General features: G+C 57.2%; 2 protein-coding genes across 2 annotated transcripts; one reads left to right on the top strand and one right to left on the bottom strand.

The window, feature by feature from the left end:
• Nucleotides 1–71: 71 nt before the first annotated feature.
• On the top strand, nt 72–6,825 carry LOC129478911 (uncharacterized). The gene is given in 2 exon segments (XM_063635879.1): nt 72–5,950; nt 5,952–6,825. Coding segments are annotated over 2 exon segments (840 nt in total). The 5' UTR covers nt 72–5,183; the 3' UTR covers nt 6,025–6,825.
• A 2,081-nt stretch (nt 6,826–8,906) lies between these two features.
• On the bottom strand, nt 8,907–22,783 carry CCND1 (cyclin D1). The gene is made up of 5 exons (XM_055271170.2): nt 21,886–22,783; nt 20,154–20,369; nt 19,395–19,554; nt 15,187–15,335; nt 8,907–12,234 (listed from the first exon to the last, which is right to left on the bottom strand). The coding sequence occupies exons 1-5, from the start codon at nt 22,081–22,083 to the stop codon at nt 12,070–12,072; spliced, it is 888 nt and encodes a 295-aa protein (XP_055127145.1). The 5' UTR covers nt 22,084–22,783; the 3' UTR covers nt 8,907–12,069.
• Between the last annotated feature and the right edge of the window lie 652 nt (nt 22,784–23,435).

Genomic DNA, 23,435 nt, shown 5'->3' with positions numbered 1-23,435 from the left:
GACCATTTATAACACATCATTTATAACACGGCATCATTTATAACACAACATCCAGCCAGTTTATTTCTTCCTCCAGGGTATTTAGGATCTGGATATGAAGGAAGACATGTGCCTTAGATTTCCGCCAGCTCATCTCCTTAACCCAGTGTAGACACAGCCACTGCAAGAGTGGTCCCATTGTGTTGGGGACTGGTCAGCTCCTGCTCACCTGGCCCAGCCACCCATCGGCAGCTATTACTAATCCACCCTCCCCGAGACATCTCTATCCCCACTGTCCCCCACCTTCTGTCGCCTCCTGTGGCTGTGGCTGCTGGATAGACTGTTGAATTGGGACTCGGGAGAAGAGAAAGCCATTTCATGTAAAAGTTGAGGTTATTTCAATTAGTTTTTCTAGAATGTTAACAGCTAGGCACAAGCAAGAGTAGTCAGTCCTCCACTGAACTCTCCACTTTGGAATCACCTCTCAGAGTCACTGGATGGTCAAAGGGAACTGCCCAGGGGCCACACTGCTGTCCTAAAACATGACCACATTTCACTTTATTTTACATTCACCCCTTGACATTTTTTTCTGTAACCAGTGGCAAGAAAAGAATGAGGAGATATGGAAGAAGGGACAAGAGGCCTGTTTGCTGAGTGGCTGCTGGTGGCCCACCCTTTACCAGGATTATCCACCAGTGCTGGAGGCAGGGCTACCACTCTCAGTTTGCAGAGATAAGAGGCCCGGCTGAGGACAAGTCCAGTGGTCACAGTAAGTGGCCAACTTCAGGCTTGTTGGGGCACAGCAGGGCTTGAGCAGGTTGCATGAACGATTCGCTTCCTGAGGCCATTATTTTAGATATGTCTTCTTCGCCGAAGCGGAGCCTTGTTTTTCTGGGAATTTGCAGCCTGTCTCCAGGACCGGTCTTGCATCTGGCACAGCAGTCCCCAGCCTTTTTGACACCAGGGACTGGTTTTGTGGAAGACAGTTTTTCCATGGACAGGGCTTGGGGGTGGGGATGGTTTGGGGATGAAGCTGTTCCACCTCAGATCATCAGGCATTAGATTCTCATAAGGAGCACGCACCTTAGATCCCTCATGTGCACAGTTCACAACAGGGTTCCTGCTCCTATGAGAATCTAATGCTGCTGCTGATCTAACAGGAGGCGGAGCTCAGGCAGTAATGTTCTCTCGTCCACTGCTCACCTCCTGCTGTGGGGCCCAGTTCCTAACTGGTCATGGACTGGTGCCGGTCCACAGCCTGGGGATGGGAGACCCCCTGATCTAGCAGATTGAGGCCAGATTGAGGCAAAAGCAGGTGAATTTATGGAAGAGGATCCATGCTGGCTGCCTGTAGGAGAGGCAGTGCCTGGATGGGTCTTTAGCTGCCCCAGACCCCGTGAGCAGGTCTGACCTAGGGACACCCCTGGCACTTTGGGAGCCCAGGGGAGGGGAGGGAATGAGAAGGTGGGCAAAGGAGGAGATGACCTCCATACTGAGCTTTGCGAGCATTCATCTGGCCTCACAACACCGCAGAGGTGTCTCTCCCACTGTACCTGAAAACACCAATGTAATCTGGAGATACCAAAAAGTGTCGTGAACATGCAAGTTTATCCTAATTCTCACAGTTATTCTGGTCCTTAATGAATCAAATGAGGAACTGGTTTGTGACTCAGGAAACTGAAGTCACAGAGTTCTTATGATCTGAGAAAAATGGGTCACTATGTTTGGTGCTTCACAGGACACGGGGCCTGCAGGCGAGGAGCCAGGCCTCAAGGGTTCAGTGAGTTGTCCAAGCCAGCGTGACTAAGGGTTCCACTGGGACCTCTTAGATTAACTTCCAATAAGGAAAGTCACTTCTTGCTCATACACTTTTCATAATTCTCCCTGGCTGGTAAACTCAGGTGGCATCGAGGCCTTGGCGTCTACCCCTTGGTGACACCCCCATCAGGATAGTGCCTTGGCTGTGTCTCCCTGGCACCCTTTACCAGAGCAGCTGGGCCTTGGGTTGCAGGGATGGAAGCCTTTATCTCGGGCGATACCTGAACGTGGAGTATGTGATGCTTGCTGAGCTAGAGGCTCATGGGTTGATGTCCCTCTGCTGGTTCTAGTGAGTATGTGCCCCTAAAATTTGAGGGGACGGTGGAGCCTGCTTCCAGGCTTTAAGAGCCCAAGTCTGTTGCAAATTGAATTGTATCCGCAAAAAGAAACATTGAAGTCCTAGCCTCTGGTAGCTGTGACTTTATTTGGAAATAGGAAATAGGGTCTTTGTAGATTTTTTAAAGACGTAAATTGGGCCAGGCGCGGTGGCTCACGCCTGTAATCCCAGCACTTTGGGAGGCTGAGGTGGGTGGATCACAAAGTCAGGAGTTCAAGACCAGCCTGGCCAACACAGTGAAACCCTGTCTCTACTAGAAATATAATAATAAAAAAATTAGCCAGGCATGATGGCAGTGACTGTATTTCCCAGCTACTCAGGAGGCTGAGTGAGGCAGGAGAATCACTTAAACCCGGGAGGTGGAGATTGCAGTGAGACAAGATTGCGTCACTGCACTCCAGCTCAGGCAACAGAGCAAGACTTTGTCTCAAAAAAAAAAGATGTAAGTTAAGGTGAGGTCATACTAGAGTAGCATGGCCCCTTCGTCCAATATGACTGGTGTCCTTTTAAGGAGAGGGGAGCCGGCGGCACAGAGGAGAGACTGCCACATGAAGACATGGGGCCGATGGCCCTGTGAAGATGGAGGCTGAGTTTGGAGCTGAGCATGGACCAGCTGAGAAGAGCCAAAGGTTGCCCGAAACCACCAGAAGCTGGGAGAGAGTGGGCACTGCAGACACTGCTGGCCTCTGGAACTGTGAGAGAAATGTTGGTTGTTTTAAGCTACTGAGTTTGTGAAAATTCATTACAGCAGCCACAGAAAACTACAAGGCCCCTCTCCCTGCCTGGGCTTTGTTTGCTGGTCTGGAGGGTAAGGGTGCCGGCCACACCATCCAGACACTTCCGGCCTTGCTCGTGGGGCCTCCTCAGGAATTTGCCTGGACTACCCCCGGTCTCAGCCACCACTGAGGGCAAGTGGGAGCCACCGCTGGGCTTGTGTTTCCCTGCTGGGAATCCTAAGGAAGAGGGGGAAGCATTCTTTTTCAGAAGCCCCAGAAAATGTCTCCTCAAGACTCAATGGCTCTATTTGATTCCTCACCCATCCATTAACTTGCTGCTCTTCTGGTGGGTGTGGATGTGCAGTTGGGTTTCAGTCTATAAGACCTGGCCTGGAGCTGGGGATGGGGTCGGTCCCACTCAAACCACAGATCTGGGAATGGTGGTTCCCCTGGAGCAAAATCTGGGTGCTGTCAACAGCAGGAGGGGGCATCCGTGGTGGCAAGCAAACCCAGAGCTGTCTACTTAATGGGCCAAAGGAGGGAAGTAAGATCGGCTTTGGTGCCACCACCCAGGCGGCCACCGTGGCATGGGGGCCTGTGCTTCCAGACCTGGGCGGTGCGTGGAATGGTGATGGTGATTATGTGGAAGTGCCGAGGGGATGATGGCGTTCCCTGAGTGATCGCTGTACCCCAAGCTCGGTGCTCAGCAGTGCTCCACACACATTGAGCCATTGAATCCTCAGCATCCCAGAAAGAATTCAGTTATTGGACAGAGATTTATGGAGCCCCTATTCTGTGCTTGTCATTGTCATGGGTAGGAGATGGAGACGACTCCCCATCATGGGCTGTGTTCTCGCAGGCTTTACCCATGTTACAGGTGTGAACATTGAGGCCCAGAGAAATGAGGCCGCAGAGCTGGAAAGTTGCAGATCTGAGATCCAACCCCAGGGCCTTTTACTCCAAAATGTGTGCTGAATGGGTGTCTATACATGCTGGTGAGTTTTCTTTTTAAACAGCTGATCACCCTCAGATGTCCACTGCCGGCCTGTTTGGCTGCCCTTCTCCAGGCCAGCAGCCAAGACACAGTGCCACCTGCAGGGGCGACCAACTGGGAGCCTCGAAACAGGTGGAGCTGGCGAAGCAGGGCCCTGAGCTGTGTGCGTGGGGCCTGGCTGCAAATGGCCCAGTGAAGGCTCTGTGCATTTCCGTTTTTGAAGCTTGAGCCCTTTCTTCTCCATGAGGCTGACCCACCAGGCTGGCTTGGTTGCACACTAGCTGTACGGTCCTGGCTCAGTTACTTTACCTCTCTGGGCCTCGGTTTACTCATCTACAACAGGGGTCGGCAAACTACCACCCTCAGCCCGAATCCAGTCTGCTGCCTATTTTTGTAAATAAAGCTTTATTGGCACACAGCCATGCTCACTCATTCACAGAGCAGCTGCAGCTGCTTTTGCACGGGGCAAGAGACCTTGTGTCCCGCAAAGCCTGAAACCTCTCTCTGTGGCCCTTTCCGGAAAACCTGACAATCCCTTACCTAGCAGATGGGATGACTGTGTGTGGGAGAGTGTAGGCTCTGGGAGGGCAGGGCTGTGTCTGTGGCTGTCACCAGAGTGTCCCCTCCCTGTCACCAACCCATGGGGTCGTTGCAAGACTCGGAGAGAAACTGTGTTTGGTGTTGAGCACAAGGCATATAGTGCGTGCTCAGTAACCTCCAGCTGCGGTTCCTCCCGTGATTAAACAAAGGCGAGGAGGACTGCCCCGACGGTCTCAGAGGGCCCGGGGTCTGGAATAGGAGCTGATCCTCGGGTTAGACCACTCAGCTCTTAAAGTGGCTGCGGGTTGCGAGGCTTGTCTCAGCTGCCGCTAGGTGCAAATTAAAAGGATTAATGGACACCGCCGTCTTTGAAAGGCTCAAGGCCCACCGAAGCCCCTTCAGCAGAGGGCTCTGCATTCTCTCTTCCCCAGTCCTCCTTGTGTGCCCTCGTGAGTGGCGGTGACAATGCTCCCGGATGTGGGCCCCAAGGCCAGCGGCCCCGGAGCTGCCCGCCCACCCGTCCGCCGGCTATTGTCTGCTCCGGCCTGGCGGTGTGGCGCTGGGCTTGTGGGGCCCTGGCGGGCAGGGGACTGTGGGAACGGATTAGAGGTCCTGGGCTTGCTTTCCTCGTCTTGCATAAACTCTTGATCAAAGACATTCCTGGGATGACAGAGCCCTGTGAGCTGCAAGGCTGGCCCAGTGTGCGGGACGCACACCCCACTCTGCAGCCCCTGCACAGGCCTGCCCTTGCTGGCCCTCGCTGGCCCTGGCTGCAGCGCTGACTTTGGGGACTAGCCTTATGGTGGGACTGGTGATGGAGCGGGTGCCAGGAGGCAACACAGCCTTCCCCACCAGATTCAGAGGCCAGGCCCCCAATGCTGGGCAGAGCGAGGTTGTGACTCTGCTTCCTGGGGTGCTTCAAGGAGGGTCATGCTGCATGCAGGGTAGCCGGAGGGATTGCCGGATGCATGCCACTGCCACTGGGCCTGGCTTCTCTGGACTCCCACGGGCACTGCCCCACCCTTTGCACAGCCCTACCCACTGCTATCCCACAAGTGCGGTCCGAAGTCCACGTGCCTGCTCTGCCCAGCCTCCTTCCTCTGTCCCCTCAGGGCCTTTCACTCCTCGTGACAACTCTAGGTACTGTCTGGACTCCTGGGGAACCCCCGACCCTTCCAGCCATGGAGTCAGCTCCCGGCATGCGGGTCAGGCTGGACCCATGGCTCTGCAACTCAGCCCAGCAGCTTGGGGCTGCCCTGTAGGAGCCGACACAACCTCCCTTCCATTCGGCCCCCTTCCTAGGACCCACTGTGTGCCAGGGTGGGGAGACGGAGGCAGAGAGGAATCTGGGAGATTTCCGTCCTGGAGGGGCTCAGCCAGAGCAGGAAGGTGCCCAGGCATGACAATCCCAGACTCCCAGAACCGCCTGCCTGGTGTGGGGTGGGGAAGCCTTCAGAGAGCCCGTCCTCACAGTGAGAGCAGAGATGAAGGTTCCTGTGGACCGAGGCAGTGGGCCAAGCACAGAACAGGAAGCTTGATGCAGTCTGGTGTGTCAGGAGCTCCTGGGCAGACATTGAGCTTATTGGGGTCAAGGCTGGGGAGAGATGGGGCTGAGTCCCAGGGACCTTGGACGGAGCTGAAGGGAGATAGGAAGGCCGGGGGTTGGAGGCAGAGGATGAAGAATGGATGAGGACTGTCTGGCTGCAGGGAGATGGGCCAGGAGGCAGGGCAGGGCCCCTCATGAGCGGGTAGGGGTGGCGGGGCGCGTGAGAACAGGCTTCTGCGAAGGGGCTGCAGGGAGAGCTGACTGCGGAAGGCTTTGTCTCTGAAGTTCCTCAAAGGTCAGTTTTTACTGTCACCCTCTGGGCAGCACAGATACTCCAACAAGGGACGAGGTCTTCACTGAATCCCAGGAGGGGTTGCAGGCACAGAGGTGATGTCAGTGGAGTTTGAGAGTTGGGAACAAGGGCCTAGAGTGGCCAGACGATGCCTTTGATATGGTTTGGCTGTGTCCCCACCCAAATCTCATCTTGAATTGTAGCTCCCATAATTCCCACATGTTGTGGGAGGGACCCGGTGGGAGGTGATTGAATCATGGGGCGGCTTCCCCCATACTGTTCCCATGGTATGAACAAGTCTCAGGAGATCTGATGGTTTTATAGGGGTTTCCCCTTTCACTTGGCTTTCATTCTCTCTTGCCTGCTGCCATGGAAGATGGGCCTTTCGCCTTCTGCCGTGATTGTGAGGCCTCTCCAGCTACGTAGAACTGTGAGTCTATCAAATCTCTTTTTCTTTATAAATTACCCAGTCTCAGGTATGTCTTAGTTAGCAGTGTGAAAACGGACTAATACAGCCTTGGAGCTCGTGGCATAACCACCATGTATAGACCCACCCATCACTGGGGGATGTACAGACCCCCCCATCGTGGCACAGCCAGGGGTGAGGGATGTACAGACACCCCCATCGTGGCACAGCCAGGGGTGGGGGGTGTACAGACCCCCCCATCGTGGCACAGCCAGGGGTGGGGGGTGTACCGACCCACCCCATCGTGGCACAGCCAGGGGTGGGGGGTGTACAGACCCCCCCATCGTGGCACAGCCAGGGGTGAGGGATGTACAGACACCCCCATCGTGGCACAGCCAGGAGTGGGGTGTGTACAGACCCACCCATCACGGGATGCCACAGATGCCGAGACAGAGAGAATGGGTTGTGGGAGAGCTTGCAACTGCTTCACTCTGGGCCCAAGCCCTCTCTACACACTTGGCTGTGAACCCACCTGACCCACTCAGGGCCCCTGCCCTGCCCTGCCAGCCTACATGAGCCCCGCGCTTGGCTGCATCTCTCCCAGTAGACGCATCGCTGCCTTTTGGCTCTGCCAGACCTATCAGCCTACACATCCGTCTTTCATCTTAAAAAAAACTTCCAAACACTAAAGTAGATCCCTAGACCCATGTGCTCCTCTCCCTGCGTGGCAAAGTGGCTCTCCAGCTTCTTCCCCACATCCTTGCTCAAACCTAACAGGACCCGATGGCTACCTTGCCTGCTCTGTGAAACAACCAAAGGTGCCCTGTGTGATGGTCGGAGCTCTCTGCACAGGCCTCCTGCTACACCCATGTGCTCTCAGGGGATGAATGTAAACCCAGCTGCAGGCCAGGGGTGGGGACATGGCTTCCCTAGGACCCCAGCCCTGACACAGGACCTGGCCCTTGCCTAGAACTGGACAGCTGCAATGGTGCAGACCTGGTCCCTGCCTTCAGAGTAATTTGCCCAAGGAGCAAGGAGGAGGTGGGCCTTGTAAGTCACCCGAGTGGCCACCAGTGTCACCTCTGGCTCCGACTGTCCCTTGAGCTCTTGCTGATGTGACCTGTCAGGGGCACCCTGCAGGCTCCCCCACCCACCCAATATGGGGCTCCCTTGGGGAAGGCTCCTGGAGCCCCCACCCTCAGGAGAGAGGCTGGTGGAGACCTACAGGGGCCAACTGTTTCCCTCCACACCCCACCTTCCTCCCAGGGCAGGCGCCTGTGGAGCCAGCACACGGACCACCCCGGCCCCATTGTGAGCCCTGGGAGAAGTGCTCTACAAGGCAGGAAGGGTAGACAGCAGGTGCTTCATAAAGGCCACGGAGATTCGACCTGCAGCTGACAAGTAGCACCCATCGGTGGTGTGGGACCCGAGCTTCCACTTAGCTTGGGATGAGGACAAACCAACCTCACAGATGGGTTCAGGAGCAGTGACCAAGGTCTGCGGACACCTTCCCAGGGCACTCCCACTACCCACCTCCACCCCGGGGTTTGAAGTTAAGTCCAGTCATGTGCACCTGAAATCCAGAGGTGGGCATCACGGGTGTCCTATAAGGTGGCCTCCAGATCCCCACGATCCCAGTGAAAGGCCACCCCGGATCATGGCCCTGACACGGTGCTTTGCTCTCCTGGAGCCTGGCGTTGCCAAAGGACCATGATTCATCCAGAGCAAACAGCAGTTTGCGCCAGAAGAGGGTTAACGAATGCCGGCTTTATTTATTTTCCTATCTGCAAATAACCTAGGAAGACAAACTGGTGGGGCAAGCGAGGGGCAGAAGATGTTCCTGATCAATGGGCACCGCTCACGTCACCCAGGCCGGAGCTGTTGTCTCGCGTGGTTAGAGGTGGGCTCACCTAGCCAGGCAGCCTGCAAACTATTCTCTGGAGCCTCCCGGGACAGGACACCACTTCCCACCTCACACACCTGTGCTGAGGGCTTTCTCCCAGTTGTGAGGGGTGTGCCTGCTCCTGGCTGGATTCTGTCCCTACCCCACCCCCGGGGATGTGGCAGTGTCAGGAGACATTCTTGGTTGTCACAGTGGGTGGCGTGACTGTCATCCCGTGGGTGGAGGTCAAGATGCTGCTAAACTTCCCACAGCGCACAGGACAGGCTGCGGCCTCCCACATCTGCCGAGCCTGCCACCCTGCCCTGGTTCTAGGGCACCAGGACACACGTCCCTGGCTCACGGCCAGCCCAGGAAGCAAAGAGTCAGGCACCACGCTGGGGTTTTACCAGTTTTATTTCTAGACTTTCATGTTTGTCTTTTTGTCTTCTGCTGGAAACATGCCGGTTACATGTTGGTGCTGGGAAGCGCCACGGTGCAACCAGAAACGCACAGACCCAGCCGCCCGCCGCCCAGACCCTCAGACTTGCCCATCACAGGACAGATTCCGCTGTGCCCCGTGCACTTGCCACCAGCCTTTGGCCTCTCGATACACACAACATCCAGGACTTGTGCCCTTGCCCCATCATGACAGACAAAGCGTCCCTCAAGGCCCCCACGTGGTTCAGACAGACGCCGCAGCCAGGACGGTTGAGGTAAGCGTGAGCCGTGTTCTGGAGGGGTGGGGCGGGATGGGCCTGTGCCCAAGATGGCCTCCGAGCACAGGATGACCCTGCCAGGGCAGGGGCCCGGCCACGCGGGCCCGCAGCGGGGTACAAATTCTTTTGGTTCGGCAGCTTGCTAGGTGACCCGGGCACACAGCACTGTGAGCTGGCTTCATTGAGATTTGGAGTCTCTTTAAATTAGCATTATGCTGTAATTAACAAAACAATAACAAACAGAACACTAGTACATAACAGATTAAACATACCCAAAACTTGAACAAATTCCAGAAGCTATTCCAATCATCCCGAATGAGAGTCCTACAGGTACAGCACCGTGGTGGCGCGTAAGACACACTTGTTATAATAATAATAATAATAATTATGCAACTTCCATAGCTACACGCAAAGAATAACACAGCTGTAAAAACTACTATGATGCTACGCCCCCAATCAGATGAAGTGCCCAGCATCACAGGCGCAGGGAAGAGAAGATGGACACAGCCTGGTCTCCGGGGACACCGGTGCGGTTCTCACGCACGTGGCCTCGGGGCCGGCCCCCGCCAGCCTGTGTGGGATTGTGCCCGCATGTCTGCCCGCCGAAGCAGGCAGAACCTGCCTGCCGGGTCCACCATGGCTAAGTGAAGCATGAGGTATTGTGAAACAGGAACCTTTTTGGAATAGAGCAGTAATCACATTAAGTCAAAATTGATCACATAAAAAAAAAAAAACTACAAAAAAGGCATCTGTAATACAATGTTCTAAGAGAAAACTGAAACTAGTACATGGCAGTATATGACATTGTAAAACAAAAAACTGACCCTCCAATAGCAGCAAACAATGTGAAAGAGATACAGAGAAGCGATGTGAGTATTTCCAAACCGTGCCTGGAAGTCAACGGTAGCAGCGCAATAAGAAAATGGAGCTGCGGCCTGTCCCCGGTGTGGGCACCGCCCCGTCCCCTCGGGAGCCTCCTCCTCACACCTCCTCCCGCCTGTCCTCCCTCACACATCAGCCTCCACACTCTTGCCACCTCCCTTCAACACTTCCTAAATAAAAATTACAAGAATTACATAGCCAAGATGTGCAAATTGTCTATTTTGTCACTAAGTTTTTTAAAGGAAGGGGCAGGGGATAAGAATATCTCGGAACCGAACTTATGTCGAGTACCCTAACTTTCCTTGTGACACCCATGCCTTTCCAATCAGATGACTTTGGGAAACGCCAAACAGGCTGAATCAATGTCTTTGTGTGGTTTTTTCCTTCCAGATTGTTTTTTTCTCACCTATAAAAGGATCTATCTTTAAAAATAAACTGTATTAAATCTGCAACATCAAAGGCAGAAGGTGTGTGTGTGTGTGTGTGTGTGTGTGTATCTGTGTGTTTAAATCAAGGGGAGATTACATTTATAAATCATACTGGCCTTATGAACATCCTCTGCAATAAATACACTTTTTAGCCTTAACTATAAATTATATATTTTAGTGTTTAAAAACCTTCCGTTGTGAAACATCTAAGATAACCCTTAAAAACCACCTGTTCTCTAGGTAAACCTCTGAGGTCCCTACTTTCAAACACCAGTTGGCACCAAAGGATTCCTAAACTTCAACTTCTTTAAAGAAAAGGAAAGGAACTTATCATCCTGGCAATGTGAGAATGCAAACCTTTTTCTTCTTGACTGGCACGCAGCCTCCCGAACACCCCACCTCCACTGCCACCACAGTGGCCCACACTTGCCTCGAAGCCCTGCTTGCACACAAGTACATGGATATTCCCAAACCATTCCATTAGAAAACTGCCCTCCCTCCACACACAACAAAAACAGCGCTATTTCCTACACCTATTGGACTGAAAGTGCTTGGAAATGGAATGGTTTTAGAATATTGAGAAGAACACAAACCAAGTAGCTGTGGGTTGAACCTGGACGTGAGCTGGCTGCAGGGCCGTTGGGTAGAAAACCAGCATCTCATAAACAGGTCACTACAAAAATAGGAAGAGTATAAAAATAGAATATATTATGTCACTATTACGTCTTCTCTTTATAGTAGCGTATCGTAGGAGTGGGACAGGTGGCCTTTCCCGACCCTGCTACGCTGGCTGGTGCCCGACAAACCTCCACTGCGGTGGTGGTCACAGGCGCAAAGGACATGCACACGGGCACGCTACGCTACTGTAACCAAGAGGTGACTTCAGCCATGAATAAGGTGAAGAGGTTACACATCTACCTACGGAATATAATAACATACAATGACTTATAAAGTGACTACATGCATATGAGCAAGCAAAGTACAGAGATGCCTAGAACCACACTACAGCTGTGCTTTTCAGGAAAAGCACAAGAATACGTTTTCCTACCTAAAACCCTCTTCTACTTTAAAAATGGTTTGCTGAATTTTTCTATGTTTTTAAAATGTTTTTATGCTTTTTTTTAAACACGTAAAGGATCAAACCTAATCCTCTCCCGAGACGCCTCCTTGGTGTTAATGCCTATTCTTACAACAGAGAAACAAGTACATTAATAGAAAAACGAGTTGATTATTGGGGTATAAAATCCTCTATTGTTTGTAGCACAACCCTCCTCCCCCACCGCTCAGGGTTATGCAAATACTATTTTTTTTTCTCTCTCTCTTTTAAAGACAGTTTTTAGGTAATCTTTTTCTTTTGCTTAAGTCAGAGATGGAAGGGAGAAAGAGCAAAGGAAACAACAACCAACAACAAGGAGAATGAAGCTTTCCCTTCTGGTATCAAAACGCTCCGGAGAGGAGGGACTGTCAGGGGAGCACCTGGGGCCGGCTCCGCCCTCACTGGGGGTGGCGGTGGTGCCCGCCTGCCTGGCGCCCTCAGATGTCCACGTCCCGCACGTCGGTGGGTGTGCAAGCCAGGTCCACCTCCTCCTCCTCCTCTTCCTCCTCCTCGGCGGCCTTGGGGTCCATGTTCTGCTGGGCCTGGCGCAGGCTTGACTCCAGCAGGGCTTCGATCTGCTCCTGGCAGGCCCGGAGGCAGTCCTGAGAGAGACGGGATGGGGAGAGGCGGGAAGAAGGGGTCCTTAGAAGGGGCCTGCAGCGAGGGCCCCTTCCCAGGTGCCATGACCTGGAAGGCCTTTGTAAGAGCAAGACTAAGCCAAAAACTGTCCCTCAGCCCATGCTGCCTGCTCTGAACCTGAGCGAGATGTGGGAGCTGCCATCGCCTGTCAGGACACCCAGGACCAAACGCCTCCACCTCCTGCCTGGTCTCCGGAGCCACAAGACACCAGATGCTCACCCGCCCACCCTGCACACCCCCTGCCCGTCCCCATGCCCAACAGCGCCTTCACCTCCTATTCCCACTGGCCCTGACAGCTCCCTGGGGAATTCAGTGCCATCTGATCTGGATAGGAGGCCCTTTGAACCCTGCCTTTTCAGACTTAACCTCTCCATGTGGCAGCCCTCGAGGTGAACCTGGCCTTCCATGATCAATGGCTGTCAAAGCCTTAGGCCGTGCATGACTGAGGATGAATGCTGGGTGGCCAGGGGGACGTGGACCATGGATCCCTCCCCTCCATCCTCTCCTGCTCAGGCCTGTGCCCCAGGGCCACCCATCAGCCTGGTACAGCATGCATCCACCCACTGCGGCCACAGAGGTGCTCGCCCTCAGGCAGAGTGTGACAGAAGCTCCTCAAAGCCCTGCGCCTCCACCCTCTCGGGCTCCAGACTCCCTTGGCAGCGTCCACGCCACACTGTCAGTGGGAAAGAGCAGCCGTGAAATCTGGAACCCCGCACCCAGCCAGGGGCCTCTCCTAGGCTCCACCACGGGCAAGTCCCAGGCAGCCCGAAGCGGCTGCTTACTGCCTGGGGGCTTCTGGATGGAGAACCGGCCCCATGTGTTGGGGCTGTGTGTGTCCCAGCTGCCAGGAAGCTACACTAGGGCTTCAAGCCAAGTCTCTAGGCAGCCCAGGAAACAGACCTTCCACAAGGAGCAGGGCTGTGCCACAGCCCCACCATGTGCCGCACAGGTGCCGCTGAACTCCCAACCAGAAGGGGCTGGACAAAGGCATAGCATGACAGGCGATGACCCAGGCCAGAAAGACTTTTAGGTGGACCCTGGGGGTGGTGACATTTTAGCACCCTGTGCCTTTATAGGGAGGGCTTTCCTCTCCCACCTTTCAGAAAAATTCTCATCATGGCAAATGAAGCTGGCCGGGCTGGCAGCACAAACAGTCCCATTGTACAGATGGGGAAACTGAAGCCAGAGGCCTGGGGTGAGATCCAAGACTCCTGACGTTCAACCTAAAATACCAGCCACCTTCAATTCTCAGCCCCATCCAGGGATTCCTCACCTGCGGCCCGCCCCGCCCATGACCCACTCCAGGGTCACACATGCAGCTAGACTCCAGGCCCTTCCCTCATTCCTCTGGCCCCACGGCTGCCTGCAAGGCTACCCCGGTGGACAAAGCTGTTCTCCCACAGCCAGAAGCTCCAAGGAGGCAGCACGCTCCTCCGCGAAAAGTCACTGGTGTGCGGCACTGTGCACCCGATTCACACAGATGGACATTCCACCCACCAAAGAAAATTCTAAAACATGCCCTAGAAAATGCAGGGGCCTCTGCTGTGGACGGTTTTTCTGAGTCTGGGCTCGGCTACGTTGGTCACTAGCTGATCAGGCAGAGTGGACTCCGCCTCGGGTAACTTCACCCCGTGTGTCAGCTCTGAGGCGTGTGTCTCGGAGATCTAGTTAAGATGGTCTCTACTTAGATAAGGGCCAGTGCCCGACTTCCCACAACTGCCTGAAGACAGCAACATCCCAGGGCAGACAGACACCCCTGGCGGGGAAGCGGTTTTCACTCAGGGCGTGGAGTTTGAAATGAAAAGTGCAGATGCGAGTTTCATTTTGACGGAGGGGCTTTCTCTTTGCTGGGCTTCTGGAGGCCTCGATGGTGTTTCTGAGCCATTTTCCTGAGAGAGCTGCAGGCTGCTGGCCTCCACCCTACAGCGGATGAGGACACCTCACCACCCCCAAAGGATAACACGGGGCAGGGTGCAAGGGAGGCCATGGCCGAGAACACAGAAGGGAGGCCCCTACCAACTTCAGTGTCCCGCAGCAAAAATGCTTCTTCCTCTTCTGAGACACACATGGGCTGGGCAGCCGCTACTCCTGGTGTCCCCGGGACAGAGACACCACTAGGCAGGGGACAGGCAGGTGGACCCTAGTTAGCATCTGCTGAGACCCGTGTGGAGTCCCCGGGAGGCCCGAGGGCAGACCACCAAGAGGCGGCCCAGGCCAGAGCCAAAACGGGCCTCGCAGGCCCACCCGGCCCCAAGCTGGGGTCAGGCGGTCACTCCCTCACACACCACGGGGCCGGCGGCTGACCCGGCCACCTCTCTGGCCTAATTTGGTAAATGCCACAAACGCTTTTGATTGTCATTTTAATTCTTTCTTTAAGAAAAGAATCGGGAATAAAACAATGGCATTTTTAAGAAGAAAGACAGTCATCCCAGGGTTTTAACAGCAGCAGCCTCTCAAAGAGGCCGTAAACAACAAGGCTGTCTCTATCCGCCTGTTGTCCGGTGTCTCGGACCTCACAGGAGCCCTTTTCAAGCATCTATTTATCGGCCACGCACATTGTGGCCCAAACAAAGCTCGCCTGGGCCTAACCCCACACACCATCACCACACGGACCATTGGCTGGGGCCGCCTGGGGCCTCCGCCTCAGACGCTTTGCCCAGAAAGGCTCTACGGCTCCTGGAAGCCCCAGGGGACGTGAGAAGCCTGTGAGGACGTCCCGGCCGGTCAGCGAGTTCTAGGAGCAGCGGAAGAAGCCGGCGCCCTGTCAGTCTGTGGCTTGGGGTCCAAGGGGCCCAGCCCCAGCCCCAACCTTGTCACCCTTGGGGGCCTTGGCACCAGCCTCGGCATTTCCACGGCACTAGCTGTCTCCCCCCGTAAGCCCCGGCAAGGCTGCCTGGGACATCACCCTCACTTACCGGGTCACACTTGATCACTCTGGAGAGGAAGCGTGTGAGGCGGTAGTAGGACAGGAAGTTGTTGGGGCTCCTCAGGTTCAGGCCTTGCACCGCGGCCACCACACTCCCCGCTGCCACCATGGAGGGCGGATTGGAAATGAACTTCACATCTGAGGCAGAAGGAGAGAGGGAAGGAGGCTGTGAGCAGGGGACCCTCTCACAGGATCTGGGCATCCCTGCGTGCTGGCTCCGAGCATGCAGCCCGGCCTGAAGGGAACCACTCAGTATCTGTGGCTCCACATCCAGGCCCTCCCCAGCCTCCAGCCATCCCTGGGCACTAGGAGAGCAGGAGCCTGGCCCACGGACCCTCCTGGAACGTCAGCCCCACTGTTGACTCAAACATAACCAAGCAAAGAGAAAGCCACGGGAAGACACAGGACAGGTGACAGGGACATCACTGCCTTCTCATCCTTTTGGCACCTTGAGCCTTGTGAATGTTATCACTTATTCACAAAAACAAAATTAGATGACGCAAATATGAGGACGTAGAGATGTCGCTTCTATGACCCTAACCCTAACCCAAGTACCTGCGACCCCCAGCAGCAGGGATTGGAGACAAGTCATATTCTGAAGGGACATCGCATGGATGATGCCTAGGCCTCCACCCGGGCCAGGCCATGAGGCTGCAGGGTACTGATGAAGCCATTCCCCGCGTCCCTTGAGGGGCAAGCCCTGGCCGGCAGCCTTCAGGGCGGCTGTGATGGTTCCCTGTGTCCCTTGAGGGGCAAGCCCTGGCCGGCAGCCTTCAGGGCGGCTGTGATGGTGTGGCTGCGGCTCAGGCCCTGGTGCCAGGAGAGCCTGGCTTGGCTCACTCGGGAAGGAAGAGCTGTTCCAGCAATCCATACCCCTTACCATGGGACCATGACTGTCACAGTGACCTTCAGAGCACAGACCAAGTACACCCCAACTCCACCCGGGCCCTCTACTCACAACTCTCCTATTTCTGGCCGATGACAAAAACACTTTTCTGGGCCGTCTGATGTAGCCCAACAATTCCAGCGACTTCCCAAGTAAGGGAAGAGGTGTGGGGTTCCTAGCACCAGTCACCATGGGACATCTCTGGAGGACTGGGCCGGGAGCCGGGCCCCAAGAGGGAGCAGCTTTCCCAAGAAGTCACCAGTCCCCTCACCCGGGGCTTCCTGGGGACTGTCCTGCACATCTGGGCCCACTTCCAAGAGGGACACCAATCTAGGGCGGCCCATCAGCCTTTGTGGTCTGCACAAAACTCCTCTGGTCACTGTCAGATACTGGGGCTCATCCGCCTGCCAGGCTGCAGTAGCGGGCGTCTCAGTGCCTCCGTGACTGACCTCCTAGACAAACAGCAGACCGGCTCTTTCCATAGAGAGCCTCGCCACCAATTATGTCCCGGTTTGTGGCGGGGAACGCCAGCCTCCCCTCCTCAGGGCAGTCATGCACCTACCGTGGACAGGTGGGCCAGCGTGGGATGTGCCGCTCGGCCTGGCCCCCACCCCAGCGGAGCCTGGGGGCAGCCTTTTGTCACACCCATGAGGAATTCTGCACAGGAACCAGGGGCCCTGGCCTGGGAGCCGGACGTCGGCAGGGATGAGTGTGGCATCTTTGTCGGCCCCATCGCCTCATCTCGCGCCACTGAGCGCCCGGGAACAAGGGGGGTCGGGGGAGCTGAATGGGAGCCGACCCAGGCACAAAGGGAGAGGGGCCCCCACGGGACGCCAGGGGTGCGGCGGCCCATCCGAGACTTCATCCCGAGAGAATAAACAACTTCGGCCTTGTTAAAGAGAGAGGGGCGCCGGCGAGGGGCTGGGAAGAAAGGCAGCCACCCTGAAGGGGAGACAAAGCCGGCTGCTGGGCGCCGTAACAACTTAGAAAAAGAAATCCTTAACGAGCCGAACCACCTCTTTTCCCCTTTAAATGGGAGCAGTTCCACCCAGTCTGAGAGCCGGGAGCCATGAATGAAAACCTTTTCATTGAGGCAAATCAGAACCGCACACAGAAACCGCTTCTGCAGGGAGCGACAGCCAGGTTCTAGCTGGCCCCGCACCTTGTGCTCCCCCCGTCTCCAGGGGCACACGCAGAGCAGAGTCACTGGGGCCACGTTGTTTCAGAAGCTCATGTCCTCACCAGAGTGTGTGGTGCTGTCTGTGTTTATATTAGGAGCCACCCAGAATTAGACACCAAAGCTCCAGGATTTGACCCTATCCGCTGCTTGGTTGTAAAGGGAAGTGACAGCTGTCCTGGAAGCTCCGCGGCACTGGACGTTCCTCACCTGGCCTCCCGCGGAGCCAAGGGCACACCTGCCCTGAAACCCCCACGCGTGAGTGTATGCAGCATGTGCATACCTGCTGGGGACCTGGGGCCAGGGATGCCTGGTGCAGGGAGAACCCCCAGCATCACCTTTAAATGTAACCCTTGCCACGTGGAGGGCAGAAACACCTTCCTAGACTCTTTCCCATGCCTCCACCTCCTTCAACCTGTTTCTGACTTTAAGCAGCCGTAAGTCACTCTTGTCTCCACAGATGTCCGGCAGGACCAAGGCACTGGCTGCTCAGTTACGTTCCATGGGGTGGCCACGGGTCAGGACCTGGAGCACTTTGCAGGGGTGGGTCCCCTGGCCTCCTGCACCTCCCTCAGGGCCCACTCTGGAGTGGACTCCACAGCCACTGAGAGCACGTGCACAGCTGGGTCCCCGAGTGTCCCTCCTCCTTCACCCACCGCTGGGGGCGCCTTCATAGACAAAGGGTGTGCAGTAGCGGGGAGGATGAGACTCTGCACCTGCCCACTGCCTCCCACCAGCACCCAGGGGTCCTGAGAGGGGAGCTCCACCACTGGAGCCACCCTGTAGGGAGGCTGTGCAAGAACCACGCCCCATGTTCTCTCCAGGAAACTTTGCATTTCTCTGAAGCCACTTTCAGCTCCATAAAAGGCTGTCTGGAGTCTCCGGAGGCCTGTCTCCTCTGAGGAGCACAGCCAGAGAATATGCCTCCCTGTCTGCCGCATGCCCCCCACCCCAGACCCATCCAGGCTTGACGACATCCTTGGCATCTTCATCTGCCCACTTTGGGGACTCACTTGGAAACATGTGGGGAGGGGCTCATGTCCCAAGCAGGTGGAGGAGGTGGGGAAGGCCTCATGCCTAAACCAGAAACCATTCTGAATAACAGCTGCGGGCTACCAGTGTCAGAAGGGAGCAATGAGGTAGGCTTGGGGGGCTCTACCCTCTGGGGAGGGGAGAAGATGCTACTGCCTCTTTGATGCCCCTGGGCCTTGTGGCCTAGGTCACCCAGAGTGAGCCCCCAAACAGATGTGACGACTGAGGCTTGACCAAAGGTGGGCCACAGCAGAGCTGGGTGGGATGGGGGCATGACCCCCCATGAGGGTAACCAGGCCTCCTGGGCCAGGGAAGGAGGCGGTCACAATGGGGTCAGAGGCAGGGCTGGGGACAGCAGGAGGTGGCACCCTGTGTATGTGTGTGTCTGTCCCCACTGGGTTCTGGGGCCAAGGCCATGTCAGGGAGGAGCCTCTGGGGCCATGCCAGGGGAAGTGAGGACTGGGTGCTTCTGCTGCCCACAGTGGCGGCCCAAGCTGAGACTGCTGTGAAGCGCCCCCCCAGGGCTTAGCTGAGCCTGGCTGGCTGGCAGCACCCCTGGCAGGGCCTCAGGCAGCAGAGCTCCTCTGCTGGACACCCCTGCACTCAGCTGCCCAGAGCACGTGGTGTAGGCAGGCCACAGCTCTCCCCGCCCCTGGAGGCGCCTCTGGCAGGTGGCCCAGCTTGGGAGAGGCCAGGAGGGGGCCCCTGCAGCTCAGGCTCCTTAAGGACACAAGAAGGGCTGGAGGTGGGTGGAGAAAGGAGGTGGCCCTGTGGCCAAGGTAAACCCTTTCAGCATGGAGTGGCCACAAACTGCCTGGCCTGAAGGATGAGGCCAGAGCAGCGGGACACAGGCAGGCTGAGCTGTCCACACCAATGCCCAAGGTACTGCATGGTGGCCGTGAGGGAGCAAATCCCCCTCCATCCAGCGCAACAAACAATCCAGGGCCTCTGCTCACCAGAGCTGGAAGAGCGCTTTCCAGCGCAGGAGGGGGCCTGGGGACATCTTCCCAGACAGCACCCAGGTGGAGAGCAAGAAGCCGGCCAGGGTCACCTAAGGAGCCGGCTCTCAAGGGGAGGCCGGGGGCTGCCGGGCCTGCCCTACCTGTGGCACAGAGGGCAACGAAGGTCTGCGCGTGTTTGCGGATGATCTGTTTGTTCTCCTCCGCCTCTGGCATTTTGGAGAGGAAGTGTTCAATGAAATCGTGCGGGGTCATGGCGGCCAGGTTCCACTTGAGCTTGTTCACCAGTAGCAGCTCCATTTGCTGCGAACACAGGGTGAGCGGCCATCAGGGGAGGTGCGGGCCGGCCCGGGAGCGCGGGGAAGCCGGCAGCACTGGGGCGCCGGCAGCACGGGGCCAGGCCACGCCGCACCTCCGGCTCAGAGCACTGGCCCCTGCGTCTCGCGCGGTCCTGGAGGTTGGAGGGGAGGGCTGGCGAATGCTGGGGGGTCAAGGGAGCTGGGGCAACACGCGATCCCAGATCAAAACAGAAAAGGCGCCCGCCGCGTGAAAAGACTGCAAGTGGAAACAAAAAGACCTCCCACCACCTGGAACTGGAGACTCAGCGCCGAGCGCGACGCTCCTCGTGCAGCCGCTGGAGGGCGCGCGCCGCCCATTTTTCGGCCACACCGCGGGGCGCGAAAGCGGTGGGAGTCGCAGGCCAGCGCACACGGGGCGGCGGGACGGGGGCGGCTAGGATCCCGCCCGTTCCCCGGACAGGGACGCCCGGCGGCGGGAACGCCCTCCCTCGGAGGAGCAGATATGTCAGAGGCGGGCCGGCCGCCACCGCCTGCACCTTCCCCGGCCCCGTGGTCCTGCGTGCGGCTCGCGGGGGACTGGGGGTGGCGGGGTCCCGTGGTTACCAGCAGCTCCTCGGGCCGGATGGAGTTGTCGGTGTAGATGCACAGCTTCTCGGCCGTCAGGGGGATGGTCTCCTTCATCTTAGAGGCCACGAACATGCAAGTGGCCCCCAGCAGCTGCAGGCGGCTCTTTTTCACGGGCTCCAGAGACAGGAAGCGGTCCAGGTAGTTCATGGCCAGCGGGAAGACGTCCTCCTCGCATTTCTGCTCCTCGCAGACCTACGGAGGCACGGGGCCCGTGACCGCCGCCGCCAGGTCGCGCCGCCCCCCCGCACGCCCCCGCACCCCCCATCGCCCTCGGCAGGGCCGCCAGGTCTGGAGGGCGCCGAGGGGTCGGGGCTGGGGGCGGCAGGAGCTTCCTGTGATGCGCCCCCTCCCCCGCGCGTCCCCAGTACCCACCCTCCCCGAAACTGAAAGGGAAAGTCCCCGCGAGGCTGGCACGGTGGGGGCGGGAGCGGGCACAGCTGGGCGGCGTGCGCGGCGGCGCGGGCTGCCGGCCCCGGGGACCCCGGCCCGCCCTGGAGCTCCGTGGTCCCTCTGACTGGGGGTCGACACCCAACTGGGGTGCGGGGCCGCGGAACGGGCCGCGGGGTTGGGCGCCGCGCCTGCAAGACACAAAGGTGGCGTCCCAGGCCGCCGCGCCGCATTTCCCCAGACGTCATCTTTTCAAAAAATATTTAAAAATATTAAAAAAATAACTAAGTGCTTAAAAAAACCCTGAAAATGACCCTCGGGCGACCCTTTACCCAGGCCGGGGGTCGGGAGTTTGTTACAGGCTCCGGGGGGAGCCCCAGGAATTCAAACTCCGGGGCCCCCCCTTCCCCCTGGGCGCGGGCGGCGTTTCCCTCTCGCAAGGGCACCACGCCGCACTTTCAAAAATTATTTTAAAATACTTGCGGGCCCCTCAGGCGCCCACTCAAGGTCTGAAAATGTGCTCCCAGGCCCCCGGCTCGCTCGGAGAAGGTCCCCCAAGCCGAGATCCCTGCAGACGGGGATCAAGCCCTGGCGTCTTGGGGGCCACGCGACCTTGCAGCTCGCCGTGCTCTCCGGCCCAGGCTGCCCGTTCGGGGCGCCCCGGGACTCGCTGCTTGAACAAAGGCCCCCCACTTCCCGAGCGGGGTCTCCCCAAAACTACCCATGCCGCGTCCCTGCGCCCCTCCCGCGGGCTCCCGGCGGCCGCGCGGCCCCTAGCTGCGGCCCCAGCGCCCGGCGGCCGCTCCCCGCCCCCACCCTGCCCCCAATTATTAATAAACACTTTTGCTTTGCAATAAAAGAGCAAAGATGGCGCATAATACTGGCACGAGCGGGCCTTGCATACGTGTCCATGGATATTAATTTAAAAATCAAATCTATGCCCCCTCCCCCCGGAGTTGGCGTCTCCCGGCCGCTGCGGCCAGGCTGGGGCTCAGGCGGGGGGCACAAAGCGCACCCAGCCTGCCAGCCCGCACCCTCGGGCCCATTGGGGTGCCCCTGGCACTGGCTTCTCCCGAAGGCACCACTCCCCGACCCCCTTCTCCCCTCCCACGAAACGCAACTTCTAGCACCCCCACCCCCACCCCTTCCTCCTTCAGAAAATACCCACAATTTTTATTTTGAAAATACGGATCCCTAGCAACACCACGGCAAACTTCAAAGTTCTAGCAGGAGAGAAGGGAGGGGGGTGAGGAGCAAAGAAACGTGGGTCTGGGCAACAAGTTGCAGGGAAGTCTTAAGAGAGCCGCCCGAAGCCCCGCACCTCCAGCATCCAGGTGGCGACGATCTTCCGCATGGACGGCAGGACCTCCTTCTGCACACATTTGAAGTAGGACACCGAGGGCGCGCAGGTCTCCTCCGCCTTCAGCATGGCCCGCAGCACCCGGTCGTTGAGGAGGTTGGCATCGGGGTACGCGCGGCGGATGGTTTCCACTTCGCAGCACAGGAGCTGGTGTTCCATGGTTGGGGCTCTTCCTGGGCAGCTGGGGAGGGCTGTGGGTCCGGGCTGGGTCCGCGCTCGGCTCTCGCTTCTGCTGCCCCGCGCTCCCTCGCGCTCTTCTGCCCCTCGCCGGAGCGTGCGGACTCTGCTGCTCGCTGCTACTGCGCCGACAGCCCTCTGGAGGCTCCAGGACTTTGCAACTTCAACAAAACTCCCCTGTAGTCCGTGTGACGTTACTGTTGTTAAGCAGAGATCAAAGCCGGGCAGAGAATGGGAGCGGGAGGGGGGCGGGGGCGGGAGCAGGGGGAGGGGGCGCGGGCGCCAAACGCCGGGAGCAGCGAGGGGCAGAGCCCAAAAGCCATCCCTGAGGCGCCGCGCCTGCCCTGCGGCGGAGTTGCCCCTGTAGTCCGGTTTTCATAGAAATGCAAATCAACCCGCTGCAGCCTTTCTCCCCGCCAGGGAAGAGGGGTGCAGGGGGCCCCGTCCGCCTCGAGTGGGTCCCCCGGGATTTAGGGGGTGAGGTGGAGGTGGTTCTGCAGTAGGGGACAACTAGGAAGGCCGGCAGGCCACACGCAGCCTGGGGAGACCACGAGAAGGGGTGACTCTGGGGCGCGACGACACCCCATATCCAAGCCGGCAGAATGGGCGCATTTCCAAGAACGCCACGAGGGCACCCACGGGCGGACAGACGGCCAAAGAATCTCAGCGACTGCATCTTCTTTCATTTTCATTAACACGTGTAAATTTCAAGAACTATTTAGCATGCAGGGACGGGGAGGACCCGGCACACAACCCCTGTGCAAGTTTCATTCCGGCGCACAGGGGCGTCGTTGCAAATTCCCAAGGGGGTAACCCTAAAAGTTAAAGGGATTTCAGCTTAGCATGCGCTCGCTCAAAAAATAAAATAAAATAAACGCCCGAAAATTCCAGCAGCAGCCCAAGATGGTGGCCAGCATTTCCTTCATCTTGTCCTTCTAGCCTGGAGACTCTTCGGGCTGCCTTCCTACCTTGACCAGTCGGTCCTTGCGGGGGTCCCCAACTGCACCCCCTCCCTTCCCGTGCGGGCAATTTAACCGGGAGAAACACACCTCTGAATGGAAAGCTGAGAAACAGTGATCTCCGTTCTGACTCATTTTTTTAAATTAAAAAAAATTAAATTGCTGGAAATATTAGTCGTCTCTGCCTGGGATAAGACCACCGGAAGGTTCCTAATTGGTTTTGTTGGGGGTGTAGACGTCCCCTCACCTTTAGAATTTGCCCTGGGACTGAATTCGTGAGCGTGAGGGGGCTGGCAGGAGCCGGCATAATTCAGAACAATTATCAATTAAACAAACGAGTGTACTGATCTGATTTTTAGCAAAATCGATAGGTGT

Source organism: Symphalangus syndactylus, chromosome 1, assembly GCF_028878055.3.
Source record: "Symphalangus syndactylus isolate Jambi chromosome 1, NHGRI_mSymSyn1-v2.1_pri, whole genome shotgun sequence".
In the NCBI taxonomy this organism is placed as follows: domain Eukaryota; kingdom Metazoa; phylum Chordata; class Mammalia; order Primates; family Hylobatidae; genus Symphalangus; species Symphalangus syndactylus.
Note: the sequence above shows the minus strand (reverse complement) of the source record. Positions and strands in the feature narration are given on the sequence as shown.